This window comes from Gorilla gorilla, chromosome X (genome assembly GCF_029281585.2).
Source record: "Gorilla gorilla gorilla isolate KB3781 chromosome X, NHGRI_mGorGor1-v2.1_pri, whole genome shotgun sequence".
Taxonomy (NCBI): domain Eukaryota; kingdom Metazoa; phylum Chordata; class Mammalia; order Primates; family Hominidae; genus Gorilla; species Gorilla gorilla.
Genome location: NC_073247.2, coordinates 11,459,815 through 11,483,982, shown reverse-complemented (window position 1 = coordinate 11,483,982; position 24,168 = coordinate 11,459,815). Strand labels below are relative to the sequence as shown.

At 48.3% G+C, this 24,168-nt stretch overlaps 1 protein-coding gene across 4 annotated transcripts in view; it reads left to right on the top strand.

Annotated features, from left to right (window-relative positions):
* Positions 1–22,402, top strand: part of DHRSX (dehydrogenase/reductase X-linked) — a 294,832-nt gene extending 272,430 nt beyond the window's left edge. For 2 of the 4 annotated variants that reach the window (XM_055376339.2, XM_055376338.2), the window contains 2 exons: positions 1,150–1,357; positions 20,674–22,402. In XM_055376339.2, coding sequence (XP_055232314.1) covers positions 1,150–1,357; positions 20,674–20,862 — 397 coding nt within the window. In that variant the 3' untranslated portion in view covers positions 20,863–22,402. Of the gene's footprint in view, positions 1–1,149; positions 1,358–3,629; positions 4,886–20,651 lie in introns of those variants that run through there. The other 2 variants (XM_055376341.2, XM_055376340.2) reach the window with 2 other exon arrangements.
* The last annotated feature ends 1,766 nt before the right edge of the window (positions 22,403–24,168 follow it).

Sequence of the window (24,168 nt, the reverse complement as noted above, 5' to 3'; positions counted from 1 at the left end):
AAAGTAGAACATATTTACAGGAGCAAAGCTGGAAACATCCAGTTTTCTGTGTTTCTGGTGATTGAGGTTACCAGAGAGAGAAAGAGGCACGTTATTCACTTTACCACGGTTATCGGATCGATTTTTATCACTATGTCCTGTGATACTAAAACATTTCTCTAAACTGCTTGAACCAAGGTGCAAAGAGTTTAACACGTGCTTAGCACACTACAGAGCTTGCAGTAGATGTGAGGAAAATTTATGATAGCTTGGGAAGTTTGCCAAATTGCTTGTGTGGTTGTCTTTTATGATTTGAGACTCATCAAGAAGACCACATGTGGCCAGGCGCGGTGGCTCATGCCTGTCATCCCAGCACTTTGGGAGGCCAAGGAGGGTGGATCACCCGAGGTCAGGAGTTCAAGACCAGCCTGGCCAACATGGTGAAACCCTGTTCCCACAAAAAATACAAAGAATTAGCCAGGCGTTGTGATGGGAGCCTGTAATCCCAGCTACTCTGGAGGTTGAGGCACGAGATTCGCTTGAACCCAGGAGGCTGAGTTGCGCCACTGCAGCCTGGGTGACAGAGTGAGAATCTGTCTCAAAAAAAAAAAAAAAAAAAACGCAGTGGCTCCTGCCTGTAATCCCAGCACTTTGGGAGGCTGAAGCGGGTGGATAACTTGAGGTCAGGAGTTCGAGAGCAGCCTGGCCAACATGGTAAAACTTCCATCTTTGCTGAAAATACAAAAAATTAGCAGGGTGTGGTGGCGGGTGCCTGTAGTCCCAGCTACTGGGGAGGCTGAGGTAGGAGAATCACTTGAACCGGGCAGGTGGAGGTTGCAGTGAGCCAATATTGCACCACTGCACTCCAGCCTGGGCGACAGAGTGAGACTCTGTCTCAAAAATAAATAAATAAATAAATAAATAATTAGTAACATATTTTAACATCTCTGACGCCAATACAATTAAGGGATGAGTTTATAATAAAAAGGTGAAGTAGAAAAATCCACACGTGTTGGAAAACTGGCCAACAGATGGCATGATCACACATGGGTCTAGGTGAGGTGGCTGCGTATAGACGTGGCCGTGGCCGCAGATACAGATGCTGCCGGGATGAAGCACTTAGGCGTGAACGCCGTCAGCCTCTGACACCTTCTCCTGCTTGCCCCACAGTGCCTGCTACTCACCCCACGCAGCCTATGCACAGAGCAAGCTGGCCCTTGTCCTGTTCACCTACCACCTCCAGCGGCTGCTGGCGGCTGAGGGAAGCCACGTGACCGCCAACGTGGTGGACCCCGGGGTGGTCAACACGGACCTCTACAAGCATGTGTTCTGGGCCACCCGTCTGGCGAAGAAGCTTCTCGGCTGGTTGCTTTTCAAGGTAAGCCCCTTCTGCTTCTCTGATTCACGGCTGCACCTGAAGATGCTACGGGAAAGGGGATCCCCAGTCCAGACCCCAAGGGAGGGTTCTTGGATCTTGTGCAAGAAAGAATTCAGGACGGGTCTGTGGTGGAAAGAGAAGCAAGTTTATTGAGAAGGTAGAGGAGTAAATGAATGGCTCCTCCACAGACAAAGCATCCCCAGCGGCTGCTGGTTGCCCATTTTTACAGTTATTTCTTGATGATATGATAAACGAGGGGGGGATTCTTCATGCCTCCCCCTTGTAGACTGTAGAGGGTAACTTGCTGACATTGCCATGGCATTCGTAACTGTCCTGGCGCTGGTGGGCATGTAGCTGTGACGACAGCCGGAGGTCACTCTTGTCGCCATTTTGCTTTTTGTGGGTTTTGGCCGGCTTCTTTACTGCAACCTGTTGTATCAGCAAGGTTTTTATGACCTGTACCTTGTACCAACCTCTTATCTCATCCTGCGACTTAGCATGCCTTAACCGTCTGGGAATGCAGCCCAGCAGGTCTCAGCCTCATGTTACCCAGCCCCTATTCAAGATGGAGTCACGCTGGTTCACACAGCTCTGACACAACGACTTCCAGGCTGCGTGTGCGGTGTTGGGTGCTTGGGTTTGGTGATGTATTTGTACATTCTCACCCCAAAGCCTTGGTTGTCTTCGAGCTCGGTGGGTGACGCTGTGTAGCTATGTAGTGCCTATAAATGAATCTTCTTAGGAGCTGGAGACCCTTTGGGGATGCTGTGGTAGGGGCCAAGGGAAAAACATCCCCCTTTGCCATTTGAAGGTTTGCTGAAAAATCAACGCACAAAATACAGTTGCCCTTTTTGAAACATGGATAAAGGAAATGACAGGCAAATGTATTGTCATCCATGGAGGAGAATGGCAGAGGAATTGCCCCATTACACAAAGGGGTACAGACGCTTGTGTCCTCTTCTTCTTAGGAGAACAGGAGTGGGGAATTGGGGGTGAATATAGGATTCCAAATAGTAAATGATTTTTAAGAGAAGTCAGTGGGTTTGAACAATGTACAGTGGCCTGAAAACAGTAATGTTTTTTGTTATTGTTGTTTGCTTGTTTTTTTTGAGATGGAGTTTCGTTCTGTATTGCCCAGACTGGAGTGCAGTGGCGGGACCTCTGCCCAGTGCAACCTCTGCCTCCTGGGTTCAAGCGATTCTCCTGCCTCAGCCTCCCGAGTAGCTGGGATTACAGGCATGTGACACCACGCCTGGCTAATTTTGTATTTTTAGTAGAGACGGGGTTTCATCATGCTGACCAGGCTGGTCACGAACTCTGGACCTCAGGTGATCCACCCGCCTCGGGCTCCCAAAGTGCTGGGATGATAGGTGTGAGCCACTGCGCCTGGCCTCAGATAATGGTTTATGACGAGTCTCTGCAGGGACAGAGGCTGTGGAACCCTCAGAACAGACAGTGGTTTATGAGGAGTCTCTGCAGGGCTGTTGACAGACATCAGTCTTTCCTCCGCGATGTGGTTTCAGAAACTCAGAGAAGGGGACACTGGTCATTTTTCCTTCTTTGACATGTCCAGACTTCAGGGAACTTCAGAGAACAACTTCATCCTGTGCATCGGGAGACACAGAGGAACCAGGAGGGGGAGGTTAGAGAGATCTTGAGGCTTCTTCAGTTCAGCAGGACAAAGCACCGTACTTTGGGGGATTGGTTTTTAACACCCAGCAACTGAATGCTCCCACATTTCTGCAATGATCTTCCTTGTCATGACGCATTAACTTCTTAAGCACTGCAAGATTTCATGCCCCAGCCATTCCCTTGAGTTTTTTTGTTTGTTTGTTTGAGATGGAGTCTAGCTCTATCACCCAGGCTGGAGTGCCGTTGTGTGATCTCGGCTCGCTGCAGCCTCTGCCTCCCGGGTTCAAGTGATTCTCCTGCCTCAGCCTCCTGAGTAGCTGGGATTACAGGTGTGCGCCACCATGCCCGGCTAGTTTTTGTATTTTTAGTAAAGACAGGGTTTCGCCACGTTGGCCAAGCTGGTCTCGAACTCCTGACCTACCTCAAGTAATCTGCCCGCCTCGGTCTCCCAAAGTGCTGGGATACAGTAGTGAGCCACCGTGCCTGTCCCCCTTGAGGTCTTTTGAAGTGATATGTATCTGGGAGCTATAGATTTACTTTCTTTCCTATCTATCTCAAGTCGGGATACTAAAGTTTTAATAATTTGTTTACAAAACAAAGAACCTTGAGAAGCTTTTCTGTTTCTCCCTTTGCATTGCAGAATCGTCTAATTAGCATTTTTAAAAGTGTCTGCTTTTGAAACACCGCCACGATTCACCTTCAAAACCGCGTGCGTTGAGGAATTTTCGGAAGAGCGATTCTAACTCAGCTTTCAAAATTCCTTGGGCGTCTACTGCTTGTTGAAGTTTCCCACCTCTTTCTGAGTCAGTTTAGGCAGCTTTTCCCTTTAGGTAATTGTCTGTTTCATCAAGCTTTGGAATTAATGAGCTTGGTTACAAATTCCCTTTTCTCCCTGTTGGACTCCTGGCATTGTTCTTGATTTCGTCTGAAAGTCTGTCATGATATGAGCTGCCCGCCCCCAATGTGGACTTTTTGAGGGGATTAATTACTTCCCTTATTTTGCAGTTTGCTTTCTTATCAGTTGTTCTTCGAGTCTCTCGTTCCTCAAGCAAAGGAATTTCTTTTTTTCTTTTTCTTTTTTTTTTTGAGATAGAGTCTCGCTCTGTCACCAGGCTGCAGTGCACTGGCGCGATCTCAGCTCACTGCAACCTCCGCCTCCCGGGTTCAAGTGATTCTCCTGCCTCAGCCTCCTGAGTAGCTGGGACTACAGGCACCTGCCATCAAGCCTGGCTACGTGTGTTTTTAGTAGGGACGGGGTTTCACTATGTTGCCCAGGCTGGTCTCGAACTCCTGACTTCGGGTGATCTGCCCGCCTCGGCCTCCCTAAGTGCTGGGATTACAGGCGTGAGCCACCGCGCCCAGCTGTACATCCCTTATTTTGCAGTTTGCTTTCTGATCTGTTGTTCTTCACATCTCTAATTCCTCAAGCAAAGGAATTTCAAAATATTAGTTATTTTATTAAGCACTAAGTATTCGCTAGCAATACACCAACACTAGGATACATTTCATCCTTATAAAACCCCAATGAATCCCTCAGAGAGTGACTTCAGTATCCAAGGAGAGCATTTGCTGTTTTTTTATTTTATTTTATTTTATTTTATTTTTGAGACTGAGTCTCGCTCTGTTGCCCAGGCTGGAGTGCGTTGGCAGGATCTCAGCTCACTGCAAGCTCCGCCTCCCAGGTTCATGCCGTTCTGCTGCCTCAGCCTCCCGAGTAAATGGGACCACAGGTGCCCACCACCACGTCTGGCTAATTTTTTTTTTTTTTTTTTTTTTCCAGTAGAGACGGGGTTTCACCGTGTTGGCCAGGATGGTCTTGATCTCCTGACCTCGTGATCCACCTGCCTTGGCCTCCCAGAGTGCTGGGATTACAGGCGTGAGCCACCGCACCCGGCCTCTTTTAAATTTTTTAGACACCAGGTCTTGCTCTGTCACCCTGGCTGCAGTTCATTTTTTTTTTTTTGTAGAGACGGCATCTTGCTGTTCGCCCAGGTTGGTCTTGTGCACTGGGATTATGACACAGTCACTGGCTGCAACCTTGAAATCCTGGCCTCAAGTGATTCTCCCACCTCTGCCTCCCAAAGTGCTGGGATGACAGGCATGAGCCACCATGGCTGGCTTTGACATTATTTCTCTCTAAATATTTTACAAGCAAACTGGAACTTTAGCCACATGAATCATTCTTTAATCCTTTGATCATTGTCTGCAAATTTGGATTAAAAATAACCATGGGGCATTGCTTGAGTGATACTGCCTTTACATAAGAGACAACATTGTGGAAACTTTAAAATTATAGAGCAGAAGAATAAGCATTAGCCTGGAAATGAAATTAAAATAATGTAAGAATTTTAAAGAAAAGGCTATACAGCTGCAGTAGCTTGATGCTGTCTTTGTAATGATAATTCTGTATTGCTGTGTATGTATTATTTACTAGTGTGTATGCATGCATGCATGCATTGTATATTAAGACTTGGAAGATCAGCTGGGTGCCATGTCTCATGCCTGTAATCTCAGCACTTTGGGAGGCAGAGGTGAGCGGATTACTTGAGGTCAGGAGTTCGAGACCAGCCTGTCAAACATGGTGAAACACCATCTCTATTAAAAAAAAAAATTAGCCGAGTGTGGTGGCGCGTGCGTGTCATTCCAGCTACTCGGGAGGCTGAGGCAGGAGAATCGCTGGAACCCAGGAGGCGGAGGTTGCAGTAAGCCGAGATGGTGCCATTGCACTCCAGCCTGGGTGACAAGAGTGAAACTCCGTCTCAAAAAAAAAAAAAAAAAAAAGAAAGAAAGAAAGAAGAAAAACCTTGCAGGATCTGTCCAGGGTCCCTGGGGAGAATTTGTGTGACATACATATCTCTGTGATGTTTCATATCATCTGAGGGCATGGTTGTATGTCACTCTGAAACCTCTATCCTCTGTTTCATCAGAACACATGGACTCAATTCCAAATTCACAGCCAGTAATCTGGGCGACCAGTCAGTACCAGAAGAAAAACTAGGAGGTTGATTGGTTTGTTTTTGAGATGGGGTCTCGCCCTGTTGCCCAGGCTGGAGTGCAGTGGCACAATCACAGCTCACAGCAGCCTCGACCTGCTGGACTGAAACGATCACCCCACCTCCACTTCCTGAGTAGCTGGGACCACACGAATGCACCAGCACACCTGGCTAATTTTTTTAAATTTTTTGGTAGAGCCGGGGTCTTGCTATGTTGTCCAGCCGGGTCTCCAGTTCCTAGCCCCAAGCGATCCTCCTGCTGTGGCCTCCCAAAGTGTTGGGATTATGATTTGTGCATTTATAAAGATGAGAGGGTTGATTTGTCCTGTATACAAATGCATCAAGCCATTCTTCATGCTGAGACATGCAGATGGTCTCAGCCTCCGTAGGAGAGTAGCTTAGTATTTCAGAGGGCATGTGTGCTCTTCACACCTCTAGGAAGCTCCTTGCAGCTTCATCAATGAAACTCAGTAACCCCCTACAATGTATACCCCTCCTAGGGAGCACATGAACGTGGCTATTACCTCTCTTCCCACCCCAGTTGTCTCAAGATCAATGGGTGTTACAAAAAAGAGCTATCGGCTGGGAGTGGTGGCTCACGCCTGTAATCCCAACACTTTGGGAGGCTGACGGGGAGGATCACGTGAGGTTGGGAGTTCAAGACCAGCCTAACCAACATGGAGAAACCCCGTCTCTACTAAAAATACAGAAATTAGCCAGGCGTGGTGGCAGTCACCTGTAATCCCAGCTACTCAGGAGGCTGAGGCAGGAGAATCGCTTGAACCCAGGGGCGGAAATTGTGGTGAGCCCAGATCGTGCCACTGCACTCCAGCCTGGGTGACAAGAGCGAAACTCCATCTCAAAAAAAAAAAAAAAAAAAAAAAAAAAGAAAGCTATTGTAAATGCTGAGTGTATCAGCTCCACCATACAGGGCTCATGTCCAGCAAGTCCTGACCACTTTGAAATCATGTGATCAGGCCTGCCATCAAAATGAACAAATTTGCAGTGTAGACTGCGCCCACTTCACCATGAAGTAGACCACTCGTATCATTGCTTGTCTTAAGCATGTATTTGTATCCGCCATGCAGTCTAATGAAAGTGTGTCTTAGGGTTGATTGGAACTTGGATTGATGTGCTGAGAGGGTGACAGGTTAATTAATCAAGTCAAGGATGCAGGTACTGGGAATTTTTTTATTTTTATTTTTTTTAAGATGGAACCTCTCTCTGTTGCCCAGGCTGGAGTGCAGTGGCGCGATCTCGGCTCACTGCAACCTCCGCCTCCTGGGTTCAAGCAATTCGGCCTCATCCTCCTGGGTAGCTGGGACCTCGGCTACCTCCCAGCACGCCTGGCTAATTTTTACATTTTCAGTAGAGACGGGGTTTTGATGTTACTCAGGCTGATATCGAACTCACAGTCTCAAGTGAGCCGCCTGCCTCAGGCTGCCGAAGTGCTGGGATTACAGGCATGGGACACCATACCCAGCCCCCCCATTTCTTTTTTTTTTATTAATAAACAAATCTAACCACCCTCTCTGGACCTTCTATTTCCCCTGGGGACTGTCCCTGACTACAGTCTCCGCTGCAGCAAATCCCCATACAGGAATTGCTCATACAATTCGCTTCCAGTTCCCCGTGCTCCACTGAAAATGCTCCAGGTGGCCGGGCGCAGTGGCTCACGCCTGTCATCCAAGTACTTTGGGATGCTGAGGCGGGTGGATCACATGAGGCCAGGAGTTCGAGAACAGCCTGGCCAACGTGGTGAAACCCCGTCTCTACTAAAAATACAGAAATTAGCCAGGCATGGTGGCGGACGCCTGTAATCCCAGCTACTCGGGAGGCTGAGGCAGGAGAATCGCTTGAACCCGGGAGCAGGAGGTTGCGGTGAGCTGAGATCGCGCCACTGCACTCCAGCCTGGGTGACAAGAGTGAAACTTCATCTCAAAAAAAGAAAAAATAAGAAGAAATTGCTCCAGGTAGAGCCACCAGGGACTTCACCCTTTCCCTGCAATGTGCAGGCCTCAGCCCTGGCTGTTTCCTCCTCCACGCGTGCCCTTCCCCCGGGTATCCAGTCCCTCTCCTTCCCTTCATTCAGGCCTGCGCCAAAACCTCCGAAGACAGGGCTTCTCCTGGGCGCTTGCTTTCCCCTCACAAAGCTTTGTTTGTCTTTATGGGTCATCTCACCAATTGGCTTATGTATTTATTGATTCTCTTATTTATTATAAATTTAAGGAGTACAGGTGCGGATTTATTTATTTTATTTATTTATTTTTTTTTTTTGAGACGGAGTCTCGCCCTGTCACCCAGGCTGGAGTACAATGGCGCGATCTCGGCTCACTGCAACCCCTGTGTCCAAGGTTCAAGTGATTCTCCTGCCTCAGCCTCCCGAGTAGCTGGGATTATAGGCATGTCCCACCACACCCAGCTAATTTTTATATTTTTAATAGAGACGGGGTTTCACCATGTTGGCCAGGATGGTCTTGATCTCTTGACCTCGTGATCCACCCGCCTCGGCCTCCCAAAGTGCTGGGATGACAGGTGTGAGCCACCGTGCCCGTCCTGGCTTATGTATTTATTGATTTGCTTATTTATTATAAATTTAAAGAGTACAGGTGCGGATTTCTTTTTTTGTTTCCTTTTTTTTTTTTTTTTCTGCGATGCTCTGTTGCCCAGGCTGGAGTGTAGTGGCATGATTTTGGCTCACTGCAACACCTGCCTCCCGGGTTCAAGCGATTCTCCTGCCTCAGCCTCCCGAGTAGCTGGGATTATAGGCATGTCTCACCACACCCAGCTAATTTTTATATTTTTAATAGAGATGGGGTTTCACCATGTTGGCCGGGATGGTCTTGATCTCTTGACCTTGTGATCCGCCGGCCTCGGCCTCCCAAAGTGCTGGGATGACAGGTGTAAGCCACCGCACCCAGCCCGGCATATGTATTTATTGATTCACTTATTTATTATAAATTTAAGGAGTACAGGTGCGGATTTCTTGCATGGAGACATTGCACAGCGGTGAAGTCCAGGCTTCTAGTGAACCCCTCACCCCAGCTGTGAATACTATACCTGTAGGTGATTTTTTTCATCCTCCACCTCCTGCCAACCTCCCACCTTTCAGGGTCCTCATCGTCAATCCACCCTCTGTGTCTGTGTAGACCCACTGGTGAACTCCCACCTGCAAGTGAGAACATGGCAGGATCAGTGTTTGACTTTCAGTATCTGAGTTGTTTGTTAGGAGAATGGCCCGCTTTTCAAACTGAAGCTCTGTTTCCATTAAAATACAACTTCCAATTTCCCTGCTGTTCCTAGCTCCTAGCAACACCATTCTGCCTTCTGTCTTGATGAGTCTGACGACTCTAGGGACCTTAGAAAGTGGAAACAGGCCGGGCATGGTGGATCACGCCTGTAATCCCAGCACTTTGGGAGGCTGAGGCGGGTGGATCACCTGAGGTCATGAGTTCAAGACCAGCCTGACCAATATGGTGAAACCCTGTCTCTACTAAAAATACAAAAATTAGCTCAGCGTGGTGGCACACGCCTGTAGTCCCAGCTACTCGGGAAGCTGAGGCAGGAGAATCGCTTGAACACGGGAGGTGGAGACTGCAGTAAGCCGGGATCGCGCCACTGCACTCCAGCCTGGGCGACAGAGTGAGACTCCGTCTCAAAAAATAAAAAGTAAAATAATAAAAAGTGGAAACGTGCAGTGTTTGTCCATGTCACTTCAAGAGACATGATTTCATTCTTTGATATGACTGCATAATATTCCATGGTGTGTATATACTATACTGTACTTTCTTTATCTTAGCCAGTCCTCTGCTGACAGACACTTAGGTTGGTTGCATATCTTTGCTGTTCTGAATACTACTGCAAAAAACCTACAACAGCTGTGTGCATGGATCAGGGCTCTGTGCCTGGAAGGCAGGGAAGGAGGTACTGAATGCGTGTGTGTGGGTCTAGCTGTGTGCATGGATCTGGGCTGTGTGCATGGATGAAGGCAGGGAGGGAAATATTGAATGCATGTGCATGGATCAGGGCTGTGTGCATGGATCAGGGTTGTGTGCATGGATGCAGGCAGGGAGGCAGATGCTGAACGCACGTGCATGGAGCCAGCTGTGTGCATGGATCAGGGCTGTGTGCATGGATGCAGGCAGCGAGGCAGCTGCAGAATGCATGTGTATGGAGCCAGCTGTGTGCATGGATCAGGGCTGTGTGCATGGATGAAGGCAGGGAGGCAGCTGCAGAATGCATGTGTATAGAGCCAGCTGTGTGCATGGATCAGGGCTGTGTGCATGGATGAAGGCAGGGAGGCAGCTGCAGAATGCATATGTATGGAGCCAGCTGTGTGCATGGATCAGGGCTGTGTGCATGGATCAGGGCTGTGTGCATGGATGAAGGCAGGAAGGCAGCTGCAGAATGCATATGTATGGAGCCAGCTGTGTGCATGGATCAGGGCTGTGTGCATGGATCAGGGCTATGTGCATGGATGAAGGCAGGGAGGCAGCTGCAGAATGCATATGTGTGGAGCCAGCTGTGTGCATGGATCAGGGCTGTGTGCATGGACCAGGGCTGTGTGCATGGATGAAGGCAGGGAGGCAGATGCTGAATGCACGTGTATGGAGCCAGCTGTGTGCATGGATCAGGGCTGTGTGCATGGGTGAAGGCAGGGAGGGAGATATTGAACGCACGTGCATGGATCCAGCTGTGTGCGTGGATCAGGGCTGTGTGCATGGGTGAAGGCAGGGAGGGAGATATTGAACGCACATGCATGGATGCAGCTGTGTGCATGGATCAGGGCTGTGTGCATGGGTGAAGGCTGGGAGGGAGATATTGAATGCATGTGCATGGATCCAGTTGTGTGCATGGATCAGGGCTCATGATAGCAAAGCAGAGAAAGAAGGGAGATGATGAGGGAGGGGTCCCTGGAAGAATCAGGCAGTGGCTATTTCCTGCAACAGCTCCCTTCTCCTCTCCTTCCCTGCTATGCCTCTCATTTTTCTAATTTGTTAATTCTGGATAATAATATCACATAAGAGTGTTGTGAACATTGCCGACAGAATATATGGGAAACCATTTTCTCCACTGTAAAGCTCTGTGTAATTATGTAATTATGAGCCATTCATTCCTCTCTCTGACTATATTGCTTGTGGCTCTATTTAGTACACTTGAAACTCTATCTTCTATTTTGTGTGTGTTTCATCTTTTTTTTTCCTGCACTTGTGCCTCACCATCCACCCACTGCCCATGTCTATTGGAAGCTCCCGGGCAGCAGGGGTTATTTCTGAAATTCTCTTCCTTTGCCCCAAGAGCTGGCAAAATACGGGTGAGCATTTAATAAACATTCATTGGACTGAATGAAGTTGAAATGGTTTCTGTAGCTTGCAGCTCCAACACTCTCCAGGACTCAAGAGTGGCTTGATGCAGATTTTACGATAAATGTTGCTGCACCGTCTCCCCAGCGCCCCCCGGCGGGCGTCTGGGACTTCAAAGACGCTCTTGTGTCTGTCAAAAGGGAACACACTGCATTCTTGGATTTGGGTTCACATTGATACATCTTCTGTCCTCTTGCCAGTCTCTAAAGATTGTCATTAAAAAAAAAAAAAAAAGCTGTAGATAAAACAGGATGTGCTATTTAAGCCACAGGGAGCATGATTTACAGGACCGTCTTGTGTATTCAGAAGGCAACTTTCATTTCCCTGCACAAGGCGTCACCAAGCAAGCCCACTTCATCATTCCGAGAATGTGTGGAAGACAGCGCCTGTCAGCCACAGCTGCACAGGGGCAGATAATAAAATTCTGCCGCGAAGCCACAGTTCCTTGCTCTGTACAGGGGGTCGGCCAGATAGGAAGTGTTTTAGTCTTTGTGGGTCACCTCTAGTCTCTTTGGCATATTTCTTTCTTTCTTTCTTTTTCTTAACAACACTTGAAGAGTATAAAACCATTCTTAGCTAGTAGCCTGTACAGAAACAGGTACAGGCTGAATTTTGCCCATGGTGTATAGTTTGCAGAGCTGCATAAGAAGCTAGAATGAGTGGGGTTCCCAGCGTGGTCTCTGAGACCAGCAGCCTCTGGGAGCTCGTTAGAAATGCAGATTCTTGGGTCGGGCGCGGTGGCTCATGCCTGTAATCCCAGCACTTTTGGAGGCTGACATGGGCGAATCATGAGGTCAGGAGTTTGAGACCAGCCTGGCACACTCATGCACACATATACATGCACACATGTACAAATACACACATAGATGCAAACACATGCACGCACCTGCACCCCTCCCACACATGCGTAGTATGTGCACACATGCTCACGTGCATAAATGCACACACACCTTCACATGCATAGACACACATGCACACACATGCACATATACACGTGCAAACCCATGCACACAGACATGCGTATATCCACACATCTGTGCCCACATGCATGTGTGCACATGTGCATGAGCAAACACACATGCACACATATTTATGCAAATACACATATTCCTATACACACATGCACATATTCACATGTGCATTCATGCACATGCATGTACATACATATACTCACACATATCCATATACATACGGACATGCACATACACTCATACAATACACATCTCACAAGTACACATTCACATGCATGCATACATATACACATGTGCAAACACACGCAGGCACATACCCACACATCTGCGCCCCCACACACATGCATGCACATATATTTATCCAAACACATGCATGAATACACACACGTACCCATTAACATGTGCATTCATGCACGTGCACATATACATACAGACATGCACATACAATCATACAATACACATCTACCCACAAGTACACACACATCCACATACATGCGTACCTATGCATATCTGTGCACACACACACATGCACACATTATATCACCCTATGATTTGCATGTGAGTCAGCATCCCAGAAAACATCCAGCCCCGAAACCTATTTTCCAGAACATTCCAGAAGGAGCAAGCAGCAGGTACAGAGAGGCAAGAGGCAGGGGACATCGTGGCAGAAGCAGCAGGATCCCTGGGTGGCTGGAGCAGAGGTATGGAGAGGAAGTGTTGCCTTTGTAGAATGTTCAGAACATTCTTCCAGGAAGGCAGCTGAGCCTGGGCAGAAGTCTCTGAATTTCTCTTTGACCACAGCATTACTCCGTCCCCTCTTCCACAACTTTGGGGCGTGGAAACTCTCCTTGGGAAGCTCAGCTAGGAGTCTCTTTACTTGCCAGCCACTTCCCTGAGTGTGAGTTTCTGCCCTAAGATGTGGATGGTGCTAAAATAAATACATGTGCCCTCAGATCTCTCTCAGCACATCTCAAGGATCTACCAACAGCGTCTGCATTCAAATAGCAACATTTACAGAAGGCGAACGAGCCTCTGCGTGCCTTGCAGAGAGCTGAGCGTTTGCCGCCCAAGCCCTGCTAGCCTCCTCCCTAGGAGACATCCCGGGTGATGCCATTCCTGCTGCCCTCTGCTCCTGGCAGTGGAGCGTTAGGTAGTTTCCTTGCAGACAGCACAGGGGACCCGTCCCAAGGACAAAGGGAAGCCCTGTGTGTGTCTCTTCTGCAAAGCCCAGCACGTCTAATACAAGTTAAGTGTGGAGTTCAGAGGGAACAGCTTTCTGAAGCTCTTTGAAGAGTCACAGGCAAATATCTCTGTGTGCCCTGGGTGCTATCTGGAGAACAGGAGCTCTAACAAAAAGGAAATCGTGGTTTGAATGACACAAAAGGGATTTGCTATTTCAAATTCACAATATCTACCTTATCTTAGAAATCAGAATTCTCAGAGTCACCACAGATATTTGATCAAATAGGGGCAGAACCAGAATTGGTAAATGCACCAAAGGCTCTGAGGAATAAATTCCTCCCTCCCTTCCTTCCTCTTATCTTCTCTTTTTTCCTCCATTCCTTCCTTTTGCCTCCCTTTTTTCCTTCCTTCCTCCCTTCCTCCCTTCCTTCCTCCCTTCCTCCCTTCCTTCCTCCCTTCCTCCCTTCCTTCCTCCCTTCCTCCCTTCCTTCCTCCCTTCCTCCCTTCCTTCCTTCCTTCCTCCCTCCCTCCCTGCCTCCCTTCCTCCCTTCCTCCCTTCCTTCCTTCCTCCCTCCCTCCCTGCCTCCCTTCCTTCCTTCCTTCCTTCCTTCCTCCCTCCCTCCCTCCCTCCCATCCTTCCGTCTCTTTGGTTCTTTGTTTCTCTTCTTTTTTTTTCTTTCTCTCTCTCCTTCCTTCCTCCTTTCCCTCTTTGCTTCCTACCTCCCTTCCTTCTTTGCTTCCTTCCTTTTTTTTTCTTTTTTCATCCTTCCCTTCCTCCCTTCTTCCCTCCTTTCTCCCTTTTTTCTTCCTCCCTCCTTTCTTCTCTGCTTCCTTTCTCTCTCCTTCCTTCCCTCTTTTCTGTCTTGTTCTCTGCTTCCTTCCTTTCTTACTGCCTCCCTCCCTCTCTCTCTGTGTCACTCCTTCTTCCCTCCTATTATGCTTCCTTCTTTCCTTCCTTAATTCCTTTCTCTATTTCCTCCTGTCTTCTTCCTCTTTTTCTTTCTCCTTCTCTTTCTTCCTTCCATTGATATTTTTTGTTTCTCTGTCTTTCTCCTTCCCTTTCACTCAACCCTTCACTGACCTTTGAATGCCCAAAACAAAGGTGCTTTGACCCAGGCCATAGCTGATGACACTGAGTTCTTCCCAGCAGGTGCAGGGTTCTGTGCAGACACGTCCGTCCCCTCCCTCCCTGCCCGGTTCTCAGCATTGCCTGGCATGTACAGATGTGGGTGCAGGGCTGGCTGGAGTGCAGGTGCAGGGTGCTCCAGCTGCACCTTCCAGAAAGACATTTCATGGAGTTAGGAGGAAAAGGGGCTGCCTCTGGAGGGAAAACTGAGGCCTTCATTGTCAGCAGGAGGAAGGCTGACTCGAACCCTTCTTATTCTGCAGCAGCTCTGAGACAGGTCCCAGAGCTTCCCCTCTAACGAAAGCGACTCTGAGAACGATAAGAGATGCTTTGCTGTTTTCCCTACCTGTCACATTCTCTGTGCTGCCCTAACACGAGAAACCGTGGCCATGGTCTGGGTGTTTTCTTTTTGTTTTGAGATGGAATCTCGCTCTGTCGCCCAGGCTGGAGTGCAGTGGCGCCATCTCGGCTCACTGCAAGCCCCGCCTCCCGGGTTCACGCCATTCTCCTGCCTCCCGAGTAGCTGGGACTACAGGCGCTCGCCACCACGCCCGGCTAATTTTTTGTGTTTTTTAGTAGAGACGGGGTTTCACTGTGTTAGCCAGTATGGTCTTGATCTCCTGACCTCGTGATCCGCCTGCCTCGGTCTCCCAAAGTGCTGGGGTGACAGGCGTGAGCTACCGCGCCTGGCCATGCTCCGGGTGTTTTCTTTGGGGAAAAAGATCACAAAGGGCTGGGCCAGTCCAAGGTCTGCTTTGCAGAACGTGGCGTTAGAGAGACAAATGCTGGCAGGAACCCTTGGTGTTCTTCAACAGTCCCATGAACACAGAGGGCTCTGTTTGCAATAGAGCTGTGTGGCAGACTGAATGAGCCAGGTAACCAACAGGAGACTGAAATGACTTGGGAGGGGAACTCGAGTAATTGCTCATGCTCCTGAAGTCTCTCCCCTCCCTGACTCTTGAGGTAGCAGGTAAGTGTGGGTATAATTGCCTGTTTCCTGGAAAAGAGGCTTTCTTGACATAGCACACAGCAACCTGCGCCGATCCCAGTCAGGAGAGAAGTCACCTGGGCTTGGTCTCCATCTGCCGGGGCTGCCAGCCTGAAGTCCCATAGACTGGGCAGCTTAGACAACAGACACTGATTTTCCCACCGTCCTGGAGGCTGGAAGTCCAAGATCAAGGTGTGGGCTGGGCGGGCTCCTCCCGAGGCCTCTCTCCTTGGATTGTAGATGCTGTCTTCTCACTGTGTCCTCACAGGGTCGTCCCTCTGTGCATGTCTGTTTTCTCCTCATCTCCTCTTCTTATGAGCTGTCTCAGTCCATCTCAGGCTGCTAACACAGAATACCATAGACTGGGTGGCTTATAAACAACAGACGTTGACTCTCCCACAGTCCTGGAGGCTGGAAGTCTGACATCAAGGTGTGGGCAGGGCTGGTTCCTCCTGAGGTCTCTCTCCTGGGCTTGGAGACGCCATCTTTTCCCTGCGTCCTCACAGGGTTGTCCCTCTGTGTGTATCTGTGTCCTCATCTCCTCTTCTTATGACATGTCTTAGTCCAGTTCTGGCTGCTGTCACAGAATACCATAGACTGGGTGGCTTAGAAACGACATACACTGATTCTCCCACAGTCCTGGAGGCTGGAGGTCTAAGATCAAGGTGTGGGCAGGGCTGGTCCCTCCTGAGGCCTCTCTCCTTGGTTTCATATTTTGCAATATTATATCAGGATAAATAATCTGTGCATGTGTATGAGTGTGTGCATGCGAATGAGTATATGAGCATGTTTGCATGTGTATAAGTATGCATGTGAATGAGTGTGTGCATGTGAATGTACATGTGGATGAGCATGTGTGCATGTGAATGAGTGTATGTGAGCATGTGTGCATGTGTATGTGAGTACTTGTGAATGAGGGTGCGTGCATGTGTATGTGTGCATGTGAATGTGCATGTGAAAGTGTGCATGTGTGAGCTGTGTGCATGTGAATGTGTGCATGTGAATGTGTACATGTGAATGAGTGTGCATGTGAATGTGTGCATGTGTCAGCTATGTGCATGTGTGTGAGCTGTGTGCATGTGTGAGTGCATGTGAATGTGTGTACATGTGAATGAGTTTGCATGTGAATGAGTGTGTGCATGTGTGAGCTGTGTGCATGTGTGTGAGCTGTGTGCATGTGTGAGTGCATGTGAATGTGTGTAAATGTGAATGTGTGTGCATGTGTGAATGTGTGAACTGTGTGCATGTGAATGAGTGTGAGCTTGTGGGTGCATGTGAATTAGTGTGTGCATGTGAATGTAAGCATGTGTGAGCTGTGTACATGTGAATGAGTGCATGTGAATGAGTGAGCATGTGTGTGTGTGCATGTGAATGTGTGTATGTGTGTGAGTGTGAGCATGTGTGCATGTGAGCTGTGTACATGCGAATTTGTGTGCATGTGAATGAGTGTGAGCATGTGCGCATGTGAGTTTGTGTACATATAAATGAGTGAGCATGTGTGCATGTGAATGTGAGTATGCATGTGCAAGTAGGTGTGCATGTGTGTGCGCGTATGCATGAGTGTGTGTCCATGTGTGTATATATATTTGTGTGCATGTGAGCATGTGAGTACATACGAATGTATGTGTGCATGTCAGCATGTAAGTGACCATGCGCACATGAATATGTGTGTGCGTGTGTTTTTCTTACAGAAAAAAAATCATCCAATAGAACTTCATCACGTCATCCTCTCTGTGTCCCCAGAAATACCTACATTTTCAGCACAATGCGCTTGCTGTCTTCTAGAAATCGCAAGCTCATTTTCAACATAGCACAGGTGGTATTTTGCCCCCTAAAACGGTAGTACTTGTGCCCCAATTGAATATGCATAGCCCAAGAACTCTTACTCAGATAAGAGGATTTTTCAAAATATGGTAGAAACAGAAGCCCCCAGACACTGCCCACAGGGGAACCACAAGGAGGAAGCCTCCTTCCAGAGAGTGCTGAGTTTGTTCAACAATAGGGACGATGCAGGAGAACCCAGGAGCGGTTAAGCTGCAGCTGCAGAACACAGGGGCCTCTCCGGGTGGAGGCATCATACTACATGGTCAAGACACAGGTCGGGTATTTGGGGCAGGAGCCCCTGAATCCTCAGTGTCAATGATGGCAGACTGCAACACAAAACTTGTTCCAGGAGCTGATTTAAGGATTTGTTTGCAAAGAAGGCACAGCACTAAATATAACACAGTGTGGGTGAACATCTCAGGCACCAGCGTGAGGTGTAAATGCTCATTTCTGCACACCAGGAACCATGGTCTCTCCTGGGGACCCAGGGTGGCCCCCATCTGGCCTCTCTGATCACTTTGTCCAGAGCAGCAGTGTGGGAAGGGGCACCATGTTGGATTCACAGCTGCAGTGCTTGGTGTCCCTGCCTTTTATATGGAAGTGGGCTGGGCCCCAGAAAGACTCCGTATTTTCCAGCTACAAGATGATGGGGAAGGAAGAAGAAGGCTGGCTTTGGGGGCAGATCCTGCCTGGAAATTGGGCAGAACACAGCCGCAAAAGAGAGAAGCATGAAACAGATCAATAAAACCTCTTTCTGCATTGAAGGCTGCCCCAGAGAAAGACCCTCAAACACCATGGGTGCCTTCAGTTGGCCCCTGCCTTCCCTCTCCCTTTCCTCCTGCTCTGTTCTGTCCTTCCTCCCTTCCTCTTTCCATCTCTTTTGCCTTTACTTTTGGTCTTTAGATGCCCAGGGCAAGACACGGGACACAGGTCTCCCCTGCAAGACCCAAGCCATGGCGCCTGCATCCACCCCCGAGATGTTTTCAGATACAGTCTCTGTATTAGTCTGTCCTCATGCTGCTAATAAAGACATGCCCAAGACTGGGTGATTTATAGAGGAAAGAGGCTTAATGGACTCACAGTTCCACGTGGCTGGGTAGGCCTCACAATCATGGCGGAAGGTGAAGGAGCAAAGGCATGTCTTACATGGCAGCAGGCAAGAGAGTGTGTGCAGGGGAGCGGCCCTTTATAAAACCATCAGATCTCATGGGACTTATTCATTATCATGAGAACAGCACGAGAGAGATCTCCCATGATTCAATTACCTCCCACTATCTCCCTCCCTTGACACATGGGAATTATGGGAGCTACAATTCAAGATGAAATTTGGGTGGGGACACAGCCAAACCGTATCAGCCTCCAAATCTCCCAGGACACTTTGGGTTTGCAAGATCTCCAGGCACCCCTAGGTGATTTCCAGACTTGGGAAGTTCTCTAGCTCCAACCATTTCATTTTAGGCAGCAGAAGAGCAGAGGCAAGTCAGTGGGAAACAATCTCAGGAGTCTGGCAGCTCTGTCCCTCCACTGGGGTCCAGCCTTCCTGTTCCCCTTGCTCGGCACCCAGAGGATGGGCTGGTGGGCACACTGGATTGTCTACCATGCCTTTACACGTCACACTGCCTGCTGAAGTCAAGACCAGGAGGCAGTGAACTGACAGCAGGAGAATTTCTGAAGTGACTGGGTGTCACAGGCCACCCCACAGAGTCCGCCCTTTTCCTTTTCGGAGGGCGTGTGCCTGAACTCTCACCAGTGCTAGGTTTTGCCATGTGGCCCACGCTCATCTTGAACTCCTAGACTCAAGCAGTCCTCCTGCCTTGGTCTCCCAAAGCACTGGGATTACACGCATGAGCCACTGCAGTGCTAGGGGCACTGGTGAGAGGTGAAATCAGTTCGGGCAAATGGATCATCACTCCCAGAAGACTAGAGGGGACATAACAAAGGCAATATCTGGTCTTTATTCCTGGTTCTGTAACAAGGAGGAGCTTCTAAAACTCTTGCAACTTCACAAATGCTAGCAATTCCGTGGTTGTACAATGAGGTGATATTTGCTGTTTCCTAAATGGCTTCAAGATGGGGCTGGCCACCAGAAACACCAACCATGTCATTAGGAGGTTGGAATTTCAGGCCAGCCTGACCTCTGGGGAGGAAAGAGGGGCTGGAGGTTGAATCTGATTATGTGGCCAATGACTTAATCATACGTATGCAATGAGACCCCAGTAAAAACTCTGGACATCAAATGTCTTAGTCTGTTTGTGTTGCTATCACAAAACACCATAGCCTGGGCAACCGGTAAAAAACACACATTTGTTGCTCACAGTTCTGGAGGCTGGAAGTTCAAGATCAATGCATGGCAGATTCTGTGTCTGGCAAGGACCTGCTTTCTGGTTTACAGACGGTGCCTCATTACTGTGTCCCCACATGGTGGATACGTTCACCAGATTCCCAGAAGCTTATTACAAGAGACAACTTCTGAAACATCTTCATTGTGACAGAAGTTAAGAGGGACTGTGTTGGTTCCTGGATTATTGCATCCTAGCTTTGAAGGTTCTCAGGTCCCACAACTTCTAATTCCTCTGAGAATCCTGCATTTCTTCCATCCCATTGACCATGACCAAGGGCCAACTCCCACTGCAGAAAACCAGGGTGTGCTGTGTTTCAAGATTATCGCCTTCCACTAGGGTAAAATCCCCAGTCTTTGAAAAACCTTTTTCTGCATCTCAAGTTCCTTTTTGAACCGTCTGTTTCCATGAAACATACGATCACAGCTCATAAATGCCTCAATTCTCCGATGTAGCATGCCTTGCTGAATTGAAAACAAGAATCTTTTTGATGTCCTGATGTTTCATCTAATTGCTAAATATTGTTTATTAAATACAGAAGCCAAGCACTCACTCATCTGCTTCTAGTCAATTAATAAGCATTTCGGTCCCATAAAGAGTGCGTGATTAAATACGTACATCAGGGATTTTAATATGCATCTGCCTAGTGAGATGGATTAACCCACCACTGAAATGCAACCCACTAGGGTGCGTTATTGTCAGTGCCTGTTGTAAAGAAACCCAACAGCAGAAAAGCTGTGGTTCAGATCGATCACCCAACCTCGCTTTCTGCATACATTTCTCAGTGCAGCTGATGAGTATATTCCACCTGTCCCTGCAGCATCCATGTGAGTCCTGAGAATCCTGTTTCCTGCTCAGAAATTTGACTCATCGTAGCCTTCTTTTCTTCTTCCGCCAGACCCCCGATGAAGGAGCGTGGACTTCCATCTATGCAGCAGTCACCCCAGAGCTGGAAGGAGTTGGTGGCCGTTACCTATACAACGAGAAAGAGACCAAGTCCCTCCACGTCACCTACAACCAGAAACTGCAGCAGCAGCTGTGGTCTAAGAGTTGTGAGATGACTGGTGTCCTTGATGTGACCCTGTGATATCCTGTCTCAGGATAGCTGCTGCCCCAAGAAACACATTGCACCTGCCGATAGCTTGTGGGTCTGTGAAGACTGCGGTGTTTGAGTTTCTCACACTCACCTGCCCACAGGGCTCTGTCCTCTAGTTTTGAGACAGCTGCCTCAACCTCTGCAGGACTTCAAGAAGCCAAATAAACATTTTGGAGGATAATCACCCCAGGTGGTCTTCAGCCATAAACCTTGTGATTCCAAAGTGCCCAGTTGTCACAGGTGCCATAAATAATTACATTTTCCAACATAAATGTGCCATTTTCCTTGCCGCGTTAAGCACAACTGAGTACAAAAGTTCCAAGAGAGATGCTCTCTTTTCAGGGGCTGCAGTGTCCTCTCTGAGACCTAGTGGTGGATGAGGTCTCCTGTTTGATTTTGTTCCTGCACTCACTCATTTTTCCAGAGACCCAGCTGTGATTCACAGGTGTCAGACATGGGGAGGTGTGAGCCTTGCTTGCTACAGCCTGTAGGATGAGTTTGATGTGGCCAGCAGCACCATCTGGTCAACCTCATTCCAGAATGGCACAGTCACAAGTGAAGCATGCCACTGTCAAATCTGAGAATGTAAACCACTGAACAGCTATGGATCAAATGGTAGCCCTCAAAAGATATGTTCATGCCCTAACCCTCAGAACCTATAAATATTACTTTATTTGGAAAAGAATCTTTGCAGATAGAATTAAGAATTTTGAGATGGGTCATTATGGATCATCCCAGTGAACCTAATGCCATTACGAGGGTTCTTATCAGAGACAGGTAGAGGGAGATTTGAGTACAGAAGACAAGATGTTCATGTGATGATGCAGGCAGAGACTGGAGTGATGCCACCACAAGCCGAGCAATGCCTGGAGCCACCAGGAGCTGGGACAGGCAGGAAGGATTCTCCTTTACACCCCTCAGAGCAATCTCGGCCCTTCTGACATCTTGACTTTAGACTTCTGGTCCCCAGAACGGAGAGAGAATAAATCTTTCTTGTTTTAAGGCTCCAACAAATTGGTAGTCACTTGTTACAGCAACCACAGCAAATGTATACAGCTTCTGATACTTCTGAAAACCTCACACAGCCAAAGGGTACGTCCTTGGTATAGAGGCTCACTCTTACTCACCAGCCAGGCAAGGAAGGCTCAATCCTTTTGTGTTAGAGAGATAGATGTTGGGTTTTCAAATTTCAACATGGAGAAATCAGTCATTTGCAATGCTTTTGAGAAAGTACTGTGTATACCCTACGAGCCTGCACTCCTTATGTGTGAGACTGATGACCATTGGTTGGCTTATTATCCATTCCCCTAAGTGACAAAATCCCACTGACTATTCAAATCCAACATTAGCTCCTGGCATGCCTGTACCTTAGAATCACAACCAGCTGCAATTCCAGGATGGAGTTCAAACTAATTGCGGGGGCATGTGCTTCTTACATGACTGCTAGATTGTTCCCAGATGGGGAAGGTTGCCCTGATAAGCAACTTAAATGAAAATAATAAATGTATTGTTTGGCCTTTTTAAAAAAAAATCAGTCATCCTCCGTGAATGGGTTTGTCACCACACATGGTGATTTTCCTTGGTAGATAACCAGGATGCCTTGGATTTCTGTTGTTCCTTTACAGAAAACCAGGAATTTTATGTCATGGACCCACTAGACAGGGGACCTTCCTTGGTACAAAAGGATAAGAAATGTGGATTTGTTCCCTGGGATATTCACGTTAGATGCTTACTACATCATCGGTGTAAGGTCAGCCGAGAGAGAGGATGAGGAGACCTAAAGTCAGGCAAGCAAACTTTACTGAGCTGCTTGGCTGCTCCACCACAGTTAGTGGAGGCAGCCCCGCTTACAGACTATAGCAGGGTTTTATAGGGCCAGAACCAGGTTGGGGTGGGGGAGCTGAGTCAAGGGTGCAGGAGGACTGGGTTGGGATGGGGGAGCTGAGTAGGGGGTGCAAGTGTCTTGACCGCATCCTGGAGATGTTTTTCACCAGCTTTGTTATGCAAGGTTCACAGACATGTTAACCACATCCTGTAACTGTCTGGACAAACAGTTACTGGAGGGGTCAGTGAAGGGGGGCGGGTGTTTGTCTTTAGCCCTGGGGGAGCTGTGTGGAGAGTGCAAGGGACTGTATTGTAAGGCCTGTGAAAGGGGAAGGGAACGGTCTGGTTGGGGTGACCCTAACAATCAGTATGCTTCTGTTTCGGGCAGAGCTCAGACCTCAACACCCAGGACTCTCAGTGCAGAAAGAATGAGCTCAAGCCCCTTCTGCAGAAAGATGCAGTCTCTGTGCAGAATGTCTGCTTATATCCTGAGACCCTTCATAGGAAAACCAGACTAACAGGCCAGGAAACAGCCTCCGGGAAGGAGAGGCTGCCAGAGGTTACAAGGAACAATGAAACTTGCAGGAAACATGCATGATATTCACCTCCCTAGTGTAGCTGGACTCATGGTGCTGCAGGGAGACGTGAAGCCCAATGGTGAGAACCTGCAACAAGATTTATGGTGTGGGGGTCTGTCCCGCAGACCCTGACCAAGTGATGGGTGAATGAAGTACATTGACACACAGCTATTCTGCTTTGCCAGTTTGGCTGAGCAAGCCACTTAGTAGCAGCTGTGGCCTCGATCAGTCAGCAAGACTTGCATTTATTCAGTAAAGATTAATTGACAAAGGTCGTGAGTCCACACCACTAGAGGGAAACTGACATTGCGGACTCCCTAAGTAGAAAGCAATGAAGCACCTGCAATACATAAAAGGTTAGTCTTAGGACCACATGAGTAAACAAGTTAGTTAGAGAAACTTCCCACATTCCTTTGCTTCTACTCTAATTTATTTAACTAAAGGTAAGGGGACTAGGCTGCCTTCAGCCAGGTTTATTACTGAAGTTATGCAAACGCTCAGGCCTTCCCAGAGGGTTTGTGGCTATTATAACTAAAATCTTCCCCCCCCAGCCTGACTAAACCCCCACATCTGGATCTGTAGAGGCCCCAACATCACATCTGCCAAGCTTCCCGTGGGGCTTAGGTCTCTGTGTGAAGATGATGTAGATGGTCCCATGAGATGGCTGTGTGTTCAAACAGCCCATTGCAAGTTATGACATTGATCAGTTTTCCAGGCCTGCTGTAACAAGTGACCAAAACTAGGGACCTCATGACAAAAGGAATTATTTCTCCTCTCCCAGCTCTGGAGACCAGAAGATTGAGATCAAGATGTCTCAGGGCTCTGCTCCATCTGGAGGTTCTAGGGAAGGATCAATTCCTGCCTCTCTTAGTTCCTAGGGGCTCCAGGCATCCCT